The 19,484-nt window shown below is 48.4% G+C and overlaps 4 protein-coding genes across 4 annotated transcripts; all 4 read left to right on the top strand.

Moving 5' to 3' along the window:
* Nucleotides 1–433: 433 nt before the first annotated feature.
* On the top strand, nucleotides 434–3,023 carry N7482_007768 (uncharacterized protein; the record flags this gene model as incomplete). The annotated part of the gene is made up of 4 exons (XM_056689892.1): nucleotides 434–613; nucleotides 669–1,043; nucleotides 1,108–2,883; nucleotides 2,931–3,023. The coding sequence occupies 4 exons, from the start codon at nucleotides 434–436 to the stop codon at nucleotides 3,021–3,023; spliced, it is 2,424 nt and encodes an 807-aa protein (XP_056542321.1).
* A 1,416-nt stretch (nucleotides 3,024–4,439) lies between these two features.
* Nucleotides 4,440–8,870, top strand: N7482_007767 (uncharacterized protein; the record flags this gene model as incomplete). Its single annotated transcript, XM_056689891.1, has 4 exons — nucleotides 4,440–4,700; nucleotides 4,749–5,578; nucleotides 5,643–7,170; nucleotides 7,233–8,870. The coding sequence occupies 4 exons, from the start codon at nucleotides 4,440–4,442 to the stop codon at nucleotides 8,868–8,870; spliced, it is 4,257 nt and encodes a 1,418-aa protein (XP_056542320.1).
* Nucleotides 8,871–10,517: 1,647 nt separating this feature from the next.
* N7482_007766 (putative plasma membrane antiporter) lies at nucleotides 10,518–12,819 on the top strand (the record flags this gene model as incomplete). The annotated part of the gene is made up of 8 exons (XM_056689890.1): nucleotides 10,518–10,629; nucleotides 10,913–11,022; nucleotides 11,073–11,246; nucleotides 11,311–11,702; nucleotides 11,754–11,802; nucleotides 11,861–12,227; nucleotides 12,283–12,384; nucleotides 12,437–12,819. The coding sequence occupies 8 exons, from the start codon at nucleotides 10,518–10,520 to the stop codon at nucleotides 12,817–12,819; spliced, it is 1,689 nt and encodes a 562-aa protein (XP_056542319.1).
* A 1,119-nt stretch (nucleotides 12,820–13,938) lies between these two features.
* On the top strand, nucleotides 13,939–18,316 carry N7482_007765 (zinc finger protein; the record flags this gene model as incomplete). The annotated part of the gene is made up of 8 exons (XM_056689889.1): nucleotides 13,939–14,977; nucleotides 15,067–15,425; nucleotides 15,477–15,669; nucleotides 15,724–16,146; nucleotides 16,209–16,784; nucleotides 16,856–16,943; nucleotides 17,016–17,288; nucleotides 17,338–18,316. 8 exons carry the CDS (start codon nucleotides 13,939–13,941, stop codon nucleotides 18,314–18,316), a joined length of 3,930 nt encoding a protein of 1,309 aa, XP_056542318.1.
* Nucleotides 18,317–19,484: the final 1,168 nt, after the last annotated feature.

The following is a 19,484-nucleotide window of genomic DNA, read 5'->3' as shown; positions in this document are numbered from 1 at the left end:
ATGACCAGCGTCATCGCTCCACTTTCACGAGAATATTGTTGTGACTCAGGTTACTTTTTAGGACGGAAAAAGCTTATCAATCAGGCACCCACACCTCGGCGCTTAGTATTGATGTCCGAAAAAGGTAAGTCCGAGCTCGGGCAATTCTCGACCAGCGTTAACTCCACCACGCGTAGCATAGAAGAGTTGAGCTTTCGTCCTCCGCGTCGCAAATTCAGATAATCTCTGCGTCTGAATGCTGCCATTGAACTGGTACGGTCCATGAGAAGATCAAGACACGCAGCGTCGTTTTTGAGGTCCCAAAATCGGACTTTCTGCGCGATTGCGTCATCAAGGCTCTGCGCAAGTCGGAGAGCATTTTATACTCACCCACCAAAGGAATGCGCTTTCACTTCTTTGGAGACCAGACATCTCTTTGCCACAATAAACTGCAATGAGCGATTATCAAGACCGCTCCCCTCAAGAAGCGGTTGCAGAGCTCGGGAGAGTCATTCAGAGGAGACGTCGGCCCCCACTCTCCTGTACAGAATGTCGACGACGCAAATTGAAGTGCGATCGGTCACTTCCATGCGGACAATGTGTTCGCTCAAAAACTGCGGACTCGTGTGTCTTTGTGGGATCCCAGACGGGAGAGGCGTCAGCCTCGTCCCAGCGCATGTCCCCCCCAGTTTCACGTATGCGACTGCCTCGTGGCTCGCCAGAGCAACCGGGGGGGGACAGGTGGCATGTTTGTGTTCGACTCGAAGATGGGTCCCAAGGCCAGTGTGAATCGCATATCCAAGCGCAGCCATCCCGATGAACTCCATGAGCTCCGCCACCGACTGCGCATGTTGGAGCATGCACTAGCAAAGCCCGGTGGTGCCCTTCAAACCCCCGAAAATTCCATCTATGACAGCCTCTCTGAAGTGGCCACTTCTCCACATAGTCTAGAAGGAGCTGGTGTAGATGATCGGGTTCGATTCCTGCCTGACTCCAGTTTCCGAGGTAAGAAGGGCAAAACCAGATACTTCGGTCGAAGCCACTATACGACGACCGTATCATTTGTAAGTTTGTCGCCAAGGACACGAAGATGAACCTACTTTAAGCGTATTACTGACTCCAATACAGTTCCAGGATATTGGCACCTTTATGCGCCGTAGCCACAAGAACATCAAGGACAAGGAGTATAGTGACATGAAAAAGTTCAAGTGTGAGATGTGGTCGCGCGAAAGCCAGGAGCACCAGCGATCCTTTCGAGAGCAGGCCTTCAAGCTAGAAGAGATGGTGCCATCTCGAACCATCACGGACCAGCTTCTTCAATTATATCTTGACACGTTTGAGACGACCTACCGGATTCTCCATATTCCGAGCTTTCTGAAGCAATATGCCGAATACTGGGCCAACCCTCAAAAACCAGATGTGGGATTCATTGCGCAGTTGCTGGCAGTCATGGCAGCAGGAAGCCAATTTTATTTGCCTTCTCCCGAACGTGATGAACGGGACGCTTACCAAAAACCTGCGATAAAGTGGATGATGGCAGTGCAGTCATACATTTCTTGCACCTTTGTGAGCCCGGATATTGACCTTAAGATGATCCAGACGCAATGTCTACTCTTGGTTGCTCGAATTTCAATTGCTAGCGACGGCGATGTTGCCTGGGCCTCATCGGGCTCCCTCATTCGATCTGCTATGACTATGGGACTACACCGCGACCCAACCCGCTTTCGCAAGGCGACCACCCCATTCTGGTCGGAACTGCGCCGTCGACTGTGGACAACTATCGTGGAGCTAGATCTCAAGATCTCGCTCGATCGCGGTGTCACCCCGTCAGTTGACTTGGACGAGTGTGATTGCGATACACCTTCCAACTGGGACGACTCTGAATTATTCGAAAAAATGGAAAATAACCCGGCACCCTTTAGCACTGCAAGATACACTCGGAACTTTTATCAGTGTCTTCTCACGAAGACGCTGGGGCTCCGTTACCGCATCGCAAAGAAAATCAACACGCTAAGATTTGACTTATCATACGATGAGACCTTGCAGATGAGCGAGGAATTGATTCGATCGATGAAAAACGCATCAGACTTGTTTGATGATAATGCATCTGCAATCAATCCCTCCGACGCGCCTCGACACCGATTCGCCCAGTCATTGCACTTGTTCATAATGCGCAAGTTCCTACTTGCGCTCCACCGACCTTTCTCTCTGAGCGTCGTGCGCCTACCGAAATGCTCCTACTCTCGAAAGATCTGTTTAGAAAAGTCCTTGGAGATATTATCGCAGATGGAACTTCCAGTGCCCGCTGATGCGATACTTTATCCGCATATTACACAACTCGGAAGTGGAATGTTCTGTGATGAAACCTTCCATGCTGCGGTCACAGTTTGTGTGGAGCTATCGCTACAAGCCCAAGAAATGAGCCAATCAGTAGGTCAAGCCATGGAAGGAATGAACACTAGTGTTCTGATGAGCATGGTACAATCGCAGCAGAATGTGATGCTGCAAGCAGTTGAGCGTACCTTGGACGACTTTGGACGACGAGCTGGGAAAATTGGCAAGGGAACAAAGCCATACTTCTTCTTGAGCATCATCTTGGCATCCGTCAAGTCTCGCATCAAGGGAGAGGATCCACTGTCAATGGTCGAGGCAGCGTCCAAACGAGCTGTTCGAATTGGACGGGGAATAGTTGGCGGTCTTTCATATCACGAGGCACTGGCCAACGCAGACCGCCAGCCTGAACAGGTGAGCTCCCTGTCCTCTTCTTCCTATGAAGAAGCCTTGCTTATAATGAGGGATCAGCTTGCTCTTTCTCTAGCGGGACAGATAGGGACAACGCCCCTGTCTGGGTCTTCAAATGGTTATGATTTTCCTTTACTGTCAACGGATTTTGGGGATTTTACCGTAAGTTTCGTTCCCCTCAGTTTGAATAATTATACTGACTATTATAGCCACTCGATTTGGGAGGCTGGTTTGATAGCCTAGACCCGGGTGGAACGGAGCTATGGGACAACAATTTCTTTGGCAACCTGCCACAATTTTGATGGGAACATGAAACTGGTCTTAAGGGAGCGCACTGCTCAAACGGCAAAAAACATGTACATACATAATCTCCACTATATTGATACCCAAAATGCCTATGCTCTTCAAAACTTCCAACAGTCTATCATGACTGCAAGGGATATCCAAAGTTCTCTACCTACTCTCTGAAATCTAGGCGAAACTGCATATCTATGCATCTATACACTTGGTTGTCACGGTCACCTTCTCATTTTCTGTTCGACGACCTGGTTACAAGCTTGGTCATAGCAAAATTCTTTCTCGAAATCATGATCTGACTTTAATTTAGGCTAGGTAAAGAATGAGTTCACAAATCAAAAAGAACCTGAGGAACTGTGAAGTCGATGCTAAATATGACAGCTTTTGGTGCCAGAAACGGCACCCTTGAGCTAAAAGCGCATCTTTCCACAGGGATCTACGTGGCCATAACCGCCGAGGGGAATTAGGGCCGTACCTGGTCGGGTAATTTTACCTTATCTTGAGCATCTCCCTTCTTGGGGCCAATCAACAGCTTATCAGTTTTAGGGTCACCGGGAAAGAGGCACGGGGTAATTGTTTATCACGCTGAGGTCAGGCAGGGGTCTCATGGAATTCAGGGGTTCAGGGAGTCAGGCACTGGTTTCTCTTTATGCGTTATTATCGAACCTAGCCTGCTAATAAACCCTGTAGGGCCGAAGACTCCCTTGGTCGACACGAGGTTCCCAACTTATTTTAGGTGAACTGAGCTATATCTAGAGATGTAATCAAGCTTTCTGACACTGCACGTCAGGCTTATATCATACACCACTGGAAGTAGATATACCTATAAGTAGGATATACATGTAGCCTAAGACACTTAGACTCCGCTTATCGGTCACATTCACAAACCAGGCTTGTGTAGACTACTCTGCTAATAAGAGACGCATAATGTCAACCTTGTTGCATGGGCTAAGCGTTCCTTAGCCCGCTCCAGCCTCCTAGTGTACTTGCCGGCTCTAAACTAGCACGGAGTACTCCGTACAGAGTACAGTAGAGTATTACTGGAGGGACTACTGCAGATGTGACTTGACGTTTAATGGCGTTGTTTCAAGAGGACGGTATCAAACGGCAGGGTTGAAACCTAAAAATGCATTGTACAGAATTATTGGATTATATTACCCCAGGAGTCCTGACATGTACACACAGCCACCACCAGCTGATACGTGAGTGCCGATCAAGCTATCGGGGCTGCCAATAATATCGATGAAACTCGCACGGTCCTCTACTCCTGCATGGATCAAAGCTTGTCAGCCTGTCAGGATTTTTGTTTTCGACCGTACGCGCTAGTTATTTATCCTCATAAATGAACGATGATCTCCACACGAAAACTAGAAGATGAACTTAGCTACGCATGCAGTGAACACGACGATTTTTAGAACTCAATGGCGGATTTAACAGGAAGTGACGACTACAATCTTCAGGGGGCGTGGGACACGGTGTGTCAGTCGTTCGCCAAAACAACCACGGTGGATCTCACTATAACCCCGAGGTACACCATCGATCAGGTCCTCGATCAAATCCGGCAAAGGCAAGATGACGACGAGCAGCGAAATGTTAAATACAAAGTCGCAAAGGATGTCATCAGCAAGACTTTGAGCTGCATCGAGGTTCTTGGTGGGATTGTCGCCCAGGGAGCAAGTATGGTGCGTAACTCACTCATTCGCCGAAATAGGTCTGTCTGATAATAGTAGGTGTTTGGCCCAAGCGAGCTATGTTTCAATGCTGTGTTATATCTTATCCAAACGGGGGCAAAATTCAAGGGAATTTTCAGCAGTATTGCCGAGCTGTTTAAACGCATCTCAGACGTTCTGGAACGATGCAAGATCTATCTCCGCATGCTGCCTGAGGCTGTGGATATTTCCTTGCGACGGATAATCAATGATGAGCTGTTGTGTTTTGTCGCAGTCTGTGCGCTTTCGATGAAAGTTTTAAAAGGACACAAAATTTTGATTGCACTCAAGGTTTTCGCCTTCAACACTGACGAGGGGGTCAGTGAGCAGTTGGCTCGGCTGGCTGAGCTCGTCGAGCGGGAGTCGCAAATGCGAGGGACTCTGGGATTTGAATCGCAGAAGAACAGTGAAAAGAACATCGTCGAGACAAGAGACGGGACGAAGAAGATCAATGCAGGCGTCGACAAATTACTAGAGAATCAGCGGAAAACCGAGGAGGAGAATAAGGAGAATAAACAGCTTCATGATGTCGACACCTGTCTTGACAGTCCCAGCGAGACCTTCGCCAAGATGCGAGGGAAGTATAGGGACCTGCGCGGCAAAATAGTTGATGGAAGCGGACAATGGCTCCGCAACGATCCGATGTATACAGGATGGGCGAGTTGCGAAGTTGAGTCTCCGTTAGATGTGCTCTGCATATCCGGAGGTGAAGGATACGGTAAATCCTATCTATTCACTACGATCATTCGAGACCTGCAGGAGAGGGATTCAGAAGTGACGGACAACTTGAGTCGCACGTCGATCGGCTATTACTTTTTCGAGCAGGGAAGTCCCACTCGAGGAACTGCTCAGTCCGCGGCGAACGACCCACCGTCTCTAGCCAAGGCATTGGACCGTGGCATATCAACTGGCTAGCCATGATCCGGTCTATCGGAAGGAACTTGCCTCGTCCGCGAAGTCGATGGAATCCAACCAAATAACCGAACTATGGGATGTTCTCTTCGCCAAGTCTTACAAATCGGACTCGACCTTTTTCATCCTGTTGGATGGCGCCGAGCGGATTGTCCGGGAGAACCTCAAACAGCTCCTGAATGTTCTAGCGGACCTCCAGAAGATATCAGACACTAGGTACCGATTCCGCATTCGCATCCTCTTCTCTGCGCGAAGCGAAACCGTCGAGCAGATCACAAACCACCTCAATAAAGGGGCCTCTACCATTGATGTCGCTTCGAAAAACAAAGACGATATCGAAATGTTCATCAACGACCGCCTCAGGAGCATGGATATCCTCAGCAGCGGCTCCACCCAGGTTGAAGCACTCAAGAGGGAAATCCTCGAAGGCCTCCTGAAAGAAGGGCATGGCGATTTCGTCAACGTAGGTCTTCTGCTCAATCAAATAGGCGATAAGCAACGTCCCGGAGAGATCCGAGACGTATTGTCCCGGTCAGGCGAGAAACGTTCGAGCACGATTGCCCGCGAGATTAAGAGATTGAACGAGACCCTGAGTGATGATGATATTTCAGATCTCAATGAGCTCCTACTCTGGGTGATGAACGCACGCAGCTCGCTTATGCTATACGAATTGGAAGCCGTTCTCTACGTGAAAAATGGCGAGCTATCACTTCGCTCGTTGGAAAACGAGATCAGCGGCCGCTTCTCTGCTCTATTCTGCATAGAGGGAGAGATCGACCTGAAAACAAAGAGCATGCCCCCGACAGCGATCATATCTCTAGTGTCAAACTCGATAGAGGAGTACTTCCGACCAAAATCTCCTAGCGAGGAGGCTGAGGCCGACCACGGCCAGCATGAATGGAACACCACTGGGGATGTCCTCGCGTCGGAGGTCAAAATTGTCCGGCGATTCCTCGATTTGGTCTGCGACCCTAATCTGTTCAAGAAGTTCGAGTTTGATGCCTTCTTCGAGCGAAAATTGACCAAAAAGACTGCCCGGCTCGGCGTCGATACAGACACAGCTCACATGCAAATTTTAATGGCCTGTCTCAAAGCCATCTCAGAGAAAACAGATGGATCTTCTCCGCTGGTGGACTACGCGACGTTTTACTTTGAAGAGCATCTTCGTCTCATTGATCTGTCATTGATACAGCCACAAAGCAAGGCCGTCGTCGGTCCACAATTGGTGAAAATGTTTACAGACGAGGAAATCTTCATTTCGTGGTGGACTGAGGACCGCCTGTGGATGCGGCGTTCCTGGCTATACGAGGATGACTGCGTTGATGTGGTGTTGAAGTGGCTACAGGACTCCGCTGTCACTAAGAAGCTTCCGGAAAATGACAGGGCATGGGTCAAGAGTCTGAGTTCGAAGTCGAAGCCTGATGCAGATCTCCTGGAGCATATCGCCAAGTTCGTGGCGCATAAATGGCTGCAGACGAGTGATTGGGATGTTAAGGAGTTGTTTTATTGGGTAAATGCATATTCGAACAAGGTAAGTCCAGCTGATTGTCATTCGTGTATTTGTTTTCCTTGGGTATTAAACTCTTTGGATAGATTGCAAGTCGCAAAGATTCCAACGTGAAGCGCGAGACCGAAGATCAGGAACCAAAGAAGATTCCGGCGTCTCGGATCCATGAGGTAGCCGAGTGGGGTCGACAATGCCTTGGGCTGGACAGTCTTGGTTATGAGGAAACACGAAATGTCGCCAGAACTTTGAGAAGTTTTGAGAAATTGGATGATGCAGTCGAAACATTCAAGCGGGCATCGTCACTTGAAGAAGATAACTGGTTCGCCAGATGGGGTCTCGCGGAGACTTACAAACTCCAAGGAAAATATGCGCTGGCAGTAGAGACTCAAGAAGCAGTCCAAGCGTCCGTGGAAAGCGGGAAGTCTAAACTCGGTAACGCTGGGAACTATTTGCATAAAATCAACCGAGATTTGGCCTTGTATCACAAAGAAGCCGGGAATGCCGAGAAAGCCTTGGACATTTATGAATCCATTTTGCAGGAATATCCGGATGACTATCAGTCAGCCTTGGCTATGACCCTAGTCCTACATGACAAAGGGGGCTATACACAGCTGATTGAGTTCCTCGAACGCTTGAAAAGGTCCAAAGACGAGGTTACCGGTCTCGATCGGCGCACTCAAATCTTCCATGAGTATTACTGGAATGACGATTATCATGGCACCATCGCCGCTGCCGGAAAACTTCTGAACGGCAGCGGCATCACGACTCTGAAAGATAGCTATCGCACTGCTGTCGATGCGGCAGAAGAAAAGGTTCAACTTGCCAAAGACCAGCTGAACCGAGAGGAAGAAATGTGCGCGAAAGAAACCATGGCCATGCTGATGCACCACTGTGCCAGGTTCTTCTACAATAATTACACATGCGCCGAGGAAAAGGAGATGGCGTTGTCCATGCGGGTGCGGATCATCCAGTTGGACGAAAACGAAATGAGCTGGTACCTAGGACGTGCAAAGTTGTATGCCACCTGGGATCTCTCCGGCCTATATTTCGAAAAAGCACTCCAGGCAGGGCAGGGTACCGAACTGGCAGCCAAATACATCGACGATCTAGAGCATCTTGCCACTTTGAAATCGGACGCAACTCTGACGGACCAAACGAGGGAGAAATATCCGCGGCAGTTACTGGCTCGGTACTATGCGCGTTGTGGGAATATGGACAAAGCAAAAAACATGATCAGGCCCTTCGTCAAATTCAGTATAGATCTTCTGTCGGATGACGATCCCAGCAATGATTGGCAGGGATTTCAAGGCCTAGCAACGCACTTCATGTTTGCCGGTCAGGATGATAACTCTCTGGCGGCATGGTCACTCCTCATACCCAATCAAGAAGATGAGGATACGGATGCTACCACAGAGCTGGGAGGTCCTATTGCAAACCATTGCGATGGAAGATGTAGAACAATTTGGACCTACGCAAACGATATGTATATTTGCCGAGAATGTGCGGACGTGCAATTCGATGAGGGCTGCCTCAGAAAGTTACGAGAGGGAACTTTGGTGCGTCAGGTGTGCAGCAAGAGCCACGAAATGCTCCACGTTCCCGAGTATGATGAGGAAAAAGTGAAAAAGATCGGAAAAGGGAATGTGATGGTCGGGCAGGAAGTCATGCCGGTGGAGGATTGGATTCAAAAGATCAAGCAGGACTGGGGCTTATCTACCGAATGATTCAATTTGATGTCACTGGCTGTTGTCTCTTTAATCTTTTATTAGCCAACGGAAGTGAAATTTATATGCCGAGGATGAGATTGTTCCCTCTCCTGTCTTCCGTGCTCAACAGATACAAAGTCCGTTTGATACATAGCCCCGTCTTCTCCAGTCTCTACAGCCTTCTCTCCGTAAGTATATTTCACATCCTTGGAGATTTAACATCCTTGTGGCGCGGTTGTTGCTACTGTGGTTGGAATTCTGTAGGACAAAACGCATTCTCTGGAACATAATTGCATAATTCATGGAATAATAAAGCAAATGAGGTTCTTTCATATCTCCCGTCCAGATCGTAATTTTTACATCAATAGATCGCTCCTACAAGGTTAAACGACGTGGTGGGTATGAGGGATTTTTGTTGGACCCAGATTAAGAATGAGGCGAGCGCGGATAGCTAACACAATAAAGAGCAGCCAGGTCCCACTTTTGATGTCAGCAGTATATTCTGGTTGGGCACATGATACATGCTTTTGAGTTATTTTGACGCCATTATTTCTCCACAGTAGATTACAGTTTAGACATTCCCCATTTCAAAGCCAAGCTTTCTAGAAAGCATTGGCACCGGTACTGACGCTGCTTGAGCCGCCCCCAACCTTAATATTGAAGCACCTGGTATAACGTACTTCACAGTAAGGTGGGCCACCCGATTAAGTGGGCCACTTCAAGATCTATCATGATTCACACTAGGGAGTCGGAAATATATATTTCTGAGGTATTTCTCATAATATTCACATCAGAATATGATAATAGTGTAGTTCATGGCAACATAGTTTGGTAATGTTTATACCTAGGACATGGTTGTTGAGAAATCAAGATGTAATCTATCGCGTGGACTACGGCGTTTTGGGGTGGCCCACGTTACTGGGAGGTACGTTAGCACATTCGAAACATTGGTATTAATGCCACGCCATCATCCCTTGATTTAGGCAGGACATTCCGGATATGGAATGATAGGACCGATAAGAACAGCGGCAATGTCGATCCGTGCATACGGCGGCCGGACCGTAGGCATGAACCATTGCGGGTGTGCGATGTGATAGGTCTGTCCCTGGCCGCAAGGAGCGGTGGTGCACCAAGGTTCTTTGGCAGGGCTAAACTTAGAAATACAGATACAGATAGATTGATATGTGGCCGGTTGAAATAAAGCTATTGCTGCACTGCTTGGTTCTTGCTTTTTTAACACTTTGCACTTGCCCTTGCGCCTGTCCGTGGAAGATCATCTTCGATTCTTGTATCGATTTTAGTCACCACTCCAATCAGTAAGGTGGCATTATCCTGTCTCTGTAAACCGATCAAAGTGTGCGTGGCGGATTTGCAGCCAACATTTTGATGTTTTTGGATAAAGGCGTAACCAACAATGAGCCTGAGCATACTTGATCCTTGGAGGCGTTTGACTTGTGTGATCTTTGCGTAGTGTGTTATCTCTGACACGTCAGAACCAGACCCCCTGAAGGAAGGGATACTGCAGCTAAGGTACAGTGGATCCTTATCCTGACAAAGATATCCTGACGGGTTCCCAAGGGCTGGCGCATTCCTTCCAGCAAGAATCACCTCATTCTGGCATTTGCACCATTGAGTCATCTCCCGACCCTACGCGCCCAAGATCCGATGCACATGTCAGGATCAACATCAACTGCGATCCAGTTCGTGCCAATTTTCATCCTGAACGCAATATTCAAGGGTCGAGTGAAGCTGATTCTGTTGACGAACGAATCCTATTGTAATTTTGGAATGATTATCGCCTTGTTTTACTGACCCTTCTCCTTTTGCGGGACAGGATGCTGCATCCGATACTTGATATTAGCAGTTTCAATGTGGCTCTTACATTCTCAGGTAAAGTCCCACCGCCTTGCGATAGAACGGGGCCTGACATCCCGACGTTGATTAGGAATATACCTGCTTGTTTTCGGGTTCATATCATTGAAAATTAAACAGAGATGGTATCTTGGTGAAGCATGTATGTTTCTCTCTCAGCTAATCGGCGTATGACTAACTAGCAGCAGTGCCTTCCTTCATCTTCGGCGCTCTACTGGGGCCGTTTACCACAAATATGATAAATCTGGGCCGATGGAGCAATGGAGGGGATGGAGAAGATATCGGAGAAATCGCCTACGTGAGTATCACCTCGATCCAAATTATGAACCAGAGGGCTAACAGGAATAGGCGTTGTCGCGCATGGTGCTTGGTATTCAAATGATCAAAGTCGGCTATGAGCTGCCGAAGCGATATTTACGCCGACGATTGGTTGAGCTAACAATCTGCCTTCTGCCTTTAATGGCGGTGCAGTGGCTGGCAACATCTACATGCATCAAGTTGATAATACCTCACATGTCTTTCGTATGTCTCACTTGCTAAAGTCCCAAGCGAGAGTACACACAGTTGCTAAGAACCTACTTTATAGTTGACAGCATGTATCATCGGATCTTGCGTCATCTGTATAGATCCCGTCTTGTCGCAAGCGATTGCAAAAGGACCATTCGCCGATAAATATGTTCGGCGCCACCTTCGAGAGTTCATCTCAGCCGAAGCAGGCGGAAATGACGGATTTGGCTTCCCATTCCTTTTGCTCTCAATTGCATTGCTACGGTATGACGATGGTCCGACGAGCGGTGCAGGGTCAAGGAGACGTGATTGGATTGGAGAGACCGATACGGGTCGCTTTGGCGGAAACATTGGTCGTGCATTGGCACATTGGGCTGTGGAAGGGGTTTTGTACATGATCATGATGGGATCAGGATATGGCTTGTTTGTCGGATTTGTCGGTCGCAAGGGCCTGAATTTGGCTTCAAGGAAGTGAGTTGCCTGCTCATAATGACTAGACGGTTTTGCTGACATTCGACGTAGGCGGTGGATCGACAAGGAGAACTTCTTCCTGTTTCCAGTTGCTCTCGGGGTGGGTAAATTCCTGTTATTTCCTCGACGATTTATGAGTATTGCTGACATCCGATCAGTTATTTCTAGTCGGTACTTGTGGCTGCTTTGGCACGGACGAGACCCTGGCTTGTTTTATTGCTGGATGCACCTTGAACTGGGATGGCTGGTACCATTCGGAAGTCGAAGCGCGACATGATTCATTCAACTCATCTATGGAAACGGTATTAAATTTTGGGACCTTCATCTTTCTCGGGGCCGTCATGCCATGGGACCAACTCCACCTGCCCCATATCACTGGGATTACAATTGCACGATTGGTCGCACTGGGGATCTTAATAGTGCTGTTCCGGCGAATTCCCGCCATAATGCTGGGTTATCGCTTTATGCCCAAGGTCTGCGATAATTGGAAGGAAGCTCTGTTCATGGGTTATTTTGCTCCAATAGGTATCTATCGGCTGGGTTCGGACGACATGTTCAAGACATGGCTGATATTTTCCAGGTATAGGGGCAGTCTCCTATGTCGAATATGCTCGTCGATTGCTCCCCGATCCCGGGGAAAGTGATCCTGAGATCAATCACTTGACGGCAGTTATGATTCCCGGTAAGATCTAACTCTATGCTGCATGCGGCCGCGCTCACTCAATGCCCTCCAGTCGTCTACTGGCTCGTCTTCTTCTCAATCGTCATCCACGGTCTCTCCATCCCAGTGTTGAATGCTATCTACAAGTGGCTCCAGGTTCCTATTATTCGCGATCACCCCGTGGAGATCCAGCTCCTCTCGGATAATGAGCCCATACCCAATAATAGCGTTGTGAACCGGCAATCCCATCATGTCACTGTCAACAATCGCTTTTCTTGCATCGCTAGTCACACCGGTGGGTCGGGACTAAGCGATCCTCCGCAAGCACAGTCAGACATGATCACCACGATTTCACGATCCAGTGGGCAATACCAATACGCCCATTCGTTAGCCGGGAGCCCAACAAAGGGATTGTCGCACCAGGATGAGCAGGTCTCCGCTCGGGAAGTGGTTTGACTTCGATTCGGCATGTCCATCTTGCGTCAGGAAGGCCTAGCCGTGTAACAATTGAATTCAAGGGCAAATCAGATGGTTCAACCTGGGCGTCTCATTGCATAGGATTAGCTTGCCTGCAGACGAATGCCACATCAGTATGGACGAATTGCTCGCATTTATATCCATAGCGTTTACCCTTACCCATCAACCCACGCCTCACTTCTCCAATACTTTGGCTAGCTTACCTGGTTATCACCGAAGAATACAGCCAGACCGTCGAGGTTACACGAGATCGCTGCGACTGAGTGCATTGCCACTCACAGTACTGCTTTACATTCCTAACAGCAAAACCTGATGAGCGGAAATAGGGTCTCATCTTCCTCGGTCAATCGCTAACCCACATGAGATAACCTGTTTGCCAAGGAGCAAACGGAGTTCAGTATTTATTTAACATGCCATCCGTGTAACGGTCACCTGATAGGAAAGGCTCCGAAATGAAGGGTTCCGGCGTGTAATAGTAAAAAGAGAGCTCATGTCTCTTTCTCTTCCTCTTCCTTTACTTCCTCTGATTCGATATCGTTGAATGGATTCTTCCTTTTGATGACTTGCCAAGTGTAACGGTTATAAAATGGGCGGTGGGGGTGGGTGCGTCAAGACTTTTGGGTAAGGACTGTACCTGTCTAGAGCGGGGTATCCTTTCTGGAAGAATGCCCAGGTAAGGAAAGGCGAGGAGGGGAGGCGGTGTCAATGAAGTATCGCTAGGGAATCGACATATCAAACACCAAGCCATATGACCTCCCCGGGTTGGGAAGAGCCTCATCTGGGGGAAGACACTCATTTCGCAGCATAAAGGTCCTATATCTGCCTATCTCTTCCTGATTCCTTAAGAATCAGTTTTTGTTGCAAATCGACCATACTGGTTTTTCCCTTATCTGATTGACAGGCCCTTTACCCTGCAAGTAGATACCGCACCAGCATGTTCAGTGGCTGTGGTTGTTTGGGATGGGCTTGAAGGAGCTGCACCCTCGTATGAATCCTGAGGCTGAGACTGAGGCTGACGCCACCCCACGAGTAGTCTGATTCATCAAGATTATCAGCCCCCACCCTACCCTCTATTTTCCTCGTCCTCTCACACCGGCCATGGACGGTCAGAAACGTCCCCGCAACCGCGATCAATTCGAAATTGCCATCATCTGCGCGTTACCCCTGGAGACCAACGCTGTTCTCTGTTCTCTAGATGAAATTTGGTATGACGCTCCCCCTATCTACGGCCGGGCCCAGAATGATCGAAATCATTATGTCTTCGGCAGAAGTGGAAGACATGCTGTCGTCGTAGTCACCCTCCCTGGAATGGGAAACGTTCACTCGGCCGGTGCGGCGGCCTCGCTCGACATGAGTTTCCTCTCCATTCAACTGGTGTTACTGGTGGGTATCTGCGGGGCAGTACCTTACAGGCCAGATGGCCAAGAGATCATCCTAGGCGACGTGATCGTGAGCGAGGTGCTTGTCCGACTCGATTTCGGTCGCCAGTACCCGACAGGGCACAAGCGCAAAGACACAATCCTGGATGGGCCGGGAAAGCCAAATGAAGAGATCCTGGGCCTTCTCCAGCACTGGAAGTCGCAGGTCATGGCGCAGCAGCTGCAAGCAAAAATGATGCAGCATTTGATCAACCTGATGCAACACCCCCATATCGGAACGGGGTATCCAACATCGTCTGATCAGCTGTTTGCCGCGGACTATATTCATAGGCATCACACTGGGTGTGTCGAGTGTAGCTCGGCAGAATCGGTCTGCGCCACGGCCTTGAATGCCTCCTGCGAGGAGCTCGAGTGCGATCTGCGCATGCTTGTTCATCGTGCTCAGCGATCCGGATGCGATGCTCAGGGCAGTCCCACTCAACGGATCCACTTTGGCTCGATCGGCACCGCGGATACGGTCATGAAGTCGGCGTGGCATCGGAATCAGCTTGCTGCATCAGAAAGGATCATAGCCTTTGAGATGGAAGGGGCGGGAGTGTGGGATAAGTTCAACTGTCTGATCATCAAAGGGGTCTGCGACTATGCAGACAGCCATAAGAACAAGAAGTGGCAGGGTTATGCGGCCGCGGTTGCGGCGGCGGCGGCGAAAGAAGTCTTAGGGCAATATGTTCCCCATGACAGGCCGGAATCGTCCAATCGTAAGTTCTCAACAATCATATGGACTGGAGTCAGGGCTCTCGCTTTCGTGCACTATGGGTTGAGAAGTATCATGCTGATTCAACTGCAGCACGATTCCAGTATTCGCCACAAGAAATGCTTACCCGGCGTGCTCACGCGGAGTCTCAAGAGCGTCAGGCTACCAATGATTCAGCCCCAAGAGACATTTTTGATAAGATCGTGAAAGACTTCAAGGAAAAAGTGACTCCAGATCAATTGCAAGTGTTCCAGGCAACTGATCTTCGTACCTTGAAAAAAGAGTTGAAGCGTATGCAGGATGAACAGCAACAAATGAGAGCATTGCGAAACATGAGACGCATCGAGCCTTTCATGAAGCGTGTTGAAGCATTGGGAATGGTTGTTCACGACCTATTGGGTTCCGATGAAATCATGTGTCTCATCTGGGGTGCGGCCAAAGCACTATTTCGAGTATGTTAGACTGTAAATCCTCACGATTATTATTAGCTGACCTTTTGCTAGATATCAAGAGGCCACAACGATCTCCTGGACAGACTTTTATCGGCATATGAAGAAATCGGGGATGAATTGCCCTTGCTTGGGGAAAGTATTGGAATATTCCAACATCATATTGGATTTCAAAGACTATTGGCCCGGATCTTTGCCAATGTTATGACATTTCACGCGGATGCGATGAAAATATACTCCGGGCGAGGTGCGATACAGCGCAATCTATTGTTTGAGCCCTGCTAACTTCCTCTCAATGTAGCACTCAAGGCTGTTTTCAAGTCTCTTTGGCAGAATTATGAACCAACGTTCAAGAACACTTTGCGTCATATGCGCTCCTATAAAACACTAATCGAAGATAGAATGCGAGCGACATACATTGATCCTGAGCAAGCGTCCATGGATACTATGGAGATTCGCCGTCTCCTGCAGCAGGTGGAAAAGGACATGCTCGAATTCGAACAAGGCGAAATCGAGCGACGGGAAAGAAGCTTCCACGCGGTCCGAGATTGGATCGCGGCGGCAGAGACGGAAACTGAGCATAACAGCATATGCCGTGACCGAAGCAGGTATCAAAACAGCGGAGGCTGGATTCTAGACAGAATTAAAATCAAGGAATGGATACATGCGGAGCCTGATGAGGCCTCCGGGTCCATCCTTTGGATCAATGGGCGCCCAGGGGCTGGTAAGCTGGTGGTGCCTCTTTTTGCAACCGTATGAAATAAGTGTCACTGATATATCTGCTAGGTAAAACATACCTAGCGTCTGTTTTGATTGAGGCGTGTCTGCAAATGACAGACTGTACTACCTGCTACTTCTACTGCAGCGAGAAGGCGGAGTCCAGGGGGTCTGCAATAGCGATACTCCGCGGCATCCTCTTACAATTGGTTTGCAGACACAACGAACTAATTCCATACTGCTACGCTAAGATGAAATCTTCGTTAAGCTCCATCTTATTGGATTTGTCTACAATAAACACCCTCTTGGAGACATTTTGTGAGCGAATCTCACGGTTGTATGTCGTGATAGATGGGCTCGATGAATGTGGTGACGGGAAGAAGGATGTGCTTGAAACTTTCAAGAATTTGGTCAAAAAAGCTGAAGTACTCTCACCAGGGAAACTTCGGGTTGTCTTTCTCAGTCGGCCTGCTCCCGAAATTAAGAATTCGCTCCCGGAGGCGCAAGTCTTTGCCCTAGAGCCCGAGAATACCAAAGTTGACATTCAGAAATATTGTCAATACCGAACGCGTGAGCTGGCCAAATTTGACTTCGGGGATAATATTCTCAATGGTGTGATTGAGAGGATCTGTATCCGGGCAGATGGTAAGTCTGGTATATATATCCACTTGGAAAGAGAATTAACTTTCTAGGTATCTTTTTGTTCGCAAAGTTAGTCATGAACAACTTGGCAAAACAGCCCAACAGACGTCGCTTTCAAAACGAGATCGATGCTGCCAGGCTACCAAGCGAACTCAATGAAGCGTACGTTGCCTTCTGTGTAACAACCTTTGTGATGCTTCGATGCCCTAGTCGGGCCATACTAAAAGAATATAGTTACACGCGCATTATGGAGCGGCTAAAACAAGACCTCAGCGAAGAGCAGCTAGCATACACCGGGTTACTACTTGGGTGGCTGGTATGCTCTAAGCGACCGTTGAAGTGGACAGAGATACAGGTGGCATTGTCTATCGATCTTCACTCCGCAACTGTGTCGCATGAGCTCGATATGGATCTTAAGCTTCGCGATGACGTTCAAGAGTTGTGTGGGTCCCTCGTGCAGGTTCTCAAGGGGAACAGAGTCGAACTGGTTCACAGTACCGCCAGATTGTAAGACCTTTACGAAGATCAATGCCCCTTCAATCTAACAGCAGCCCAGATTCATTGCCCAGCGGAGCGAAATCAATCTTGCGGCCGCTGAATGCGACCTTACGCTTCGCTGCCTTCGCTATCTTACCCTTGACCTCTTCCGGCGCGATATACCGGATTCAGAGCTTCGTGAATATATTCTTCGAGGAGATCTTGCTTTCCAGGACTACGCTGTGTCGCAATGGTATATGCACATGCGAACGTTCGTCGAGGCGAAGCAGGCATTTCTTGAGGGGGACACAATGACGCTGGAGACAAATACCCAAGCCCAAGTAGCCTTAATCTTTCGTGAACTTGATAATTTCGTGCGTTTCTACGGAGAAAGCCTCCCGGCAAATGGGATTCTGCAACCCTCCCAGGCAGATTGCGCCTTCTTTCAGCCATTCCCATTCTATGGTCTCCTGGTACGAATCTGGGACCACATCTGTTCCGCCCAGCGGGGCGATATAACGGCACGGAACAAGGTGAGCCTCGGGTCTCTGGAAAAAGCCCTCATACTGAATAGGGTCCTGCTCGAAGAGCTCAGTTCCGATCCTGAAGTTGACCTTACTATGCTCTACGATGAGTACCCATTTCGCTGTCCGAAAGTCCTGTGCTTCTACTTTCATGAAGGGTTCAAAAGTGCGGATGTCCGTGACAATCATGTCAATTATCATGACCTCCCATTCCAGTGTCCAGTGGACAACTGTTCACCTCATGTGTCGGGCTTTCGGTCTAAGAGCGCGCTTTGCTCTCATATGGTGAGATACCATCCTGAGGAGTGCGATCTTGACGAGTCATTTGCGCCTTTGAACCGAAGACAAGTGGAGGATACAAGGTGGCACTGTGGACCTTGCGATAATTTCTTTACGAGAAAAAGTATCCTAGAAGATCATATGCGGACGCATAGAGGGGAGAAGCCATTTTGTTGTTCTGAATGTGGTCGAGGATTTGCGCGAAAGAATGACATGAAGAGACATGAGAAGATTCATGAGAAGAGGAGGCGATAGGACTAGGATTTTTGCAGTGGGTATCATATCTTGGGTTTTCTTTCTTTATGCATCAATACTTATTGCCTAGTATGGGCAGACATGTTGCCTTGAGTGTATTAAGCTCCTTTGAGTGTCAATGTATGCTTCATTCCATCGAATCAGTGTTGTTCGAAAAGTGTATCTGACTCTAGTCAATTAGTGATCTCGGCTTTATGCCCCGCATAAGACTATAAGAGTTAGGCAAACCCTCAATAACCTTGTTTGCGTGGGGTTTGCAGGGCTAGGCGAGCGTGGTGTAGGTGGAAATGAATGGAGCTTGATTTGTGATCAAGTAGAATTTGGTTAGCATGGTCCTTTCTATCCTCTACATAGGTATGAAGCTGGAATTATTCCAAGGTTGGCCTATTTCCATATGAATCTCATGTTGAACGTCATGTAGTCTATACAGAATCCTATTTTTCCAGAAGGTACCGGAAATGTCATAGCTTTAGGGCCGGCATTTATCCCTCATCGCGATGATAATAGCTACAACTGGCTATTCCTTGAGGTGAGCTAATCATCGGCTTTAAACCCAGCGAGAGAACTAAAATAGAAAATGAATACATTATGATTATTTGTTCTTCATTCTGGCCCTAAGATCATTCAAGAATGAGGTGTCACCGGTCGCGTCAACTTGTCAAGCCGTTTTGAGTAGAAATGATATATTTTACAGGACTAATCAAGTTATCACATTGAATGAGTGGTATCTGCCAATAGAATTGATGGAAGGTTGTCAGTCAACTAAGTGGACTACTCTGATTCGTTGAATTCACGGCCTGTCGACAGGTATCAGTCTAGAATTATTCTCTCCAATCCCCCTAGAGAAGTAAAGTGCAGTGTAAATTGAGGCGCAGCAGTGGCAAATGGAGACCTTATGTGCGATCGCCGCTGCTCCCTTAAGAACAGTCCGAAACTATTTCCCTCTGCCCTCCCTAGGCAAGTAAAATTGCAGTGTAAATAGACGCGCAGCAGCGCAGGCGGAAGTGAATCCGCATGCAAGATTGCCACTAGCCGCTAACAGACCGAAACTGTTCTCGCAACGGAGTAACCACTCTAGAGAACTAAGATTGCAGTGCAAGTTCACGCAAGCAGGAGCCAGGGGGCAGTAAATCTGCATGTAAGATCGCCACTAGCTAAGGAACAGACC

This window comes from Penicillium canariense, assembly GCF_028826845.1.
Source record: "Penicillium canariense strain IBT 26290 chromosome Unknown utg000004l_segment0_segment0, whole genome shotgun sequence".
NCBI classification, from domain to species: domain Eukaryota; kingdom Fungi; phylum Ascomycota; class Eurotiomycetes; order Eurotiales; family Aspergillaceae; genus Penicillium; species Penicillium canariense.
This window is presented reverse-complemented; position numbering and strand designations above follow the sequence as displayed.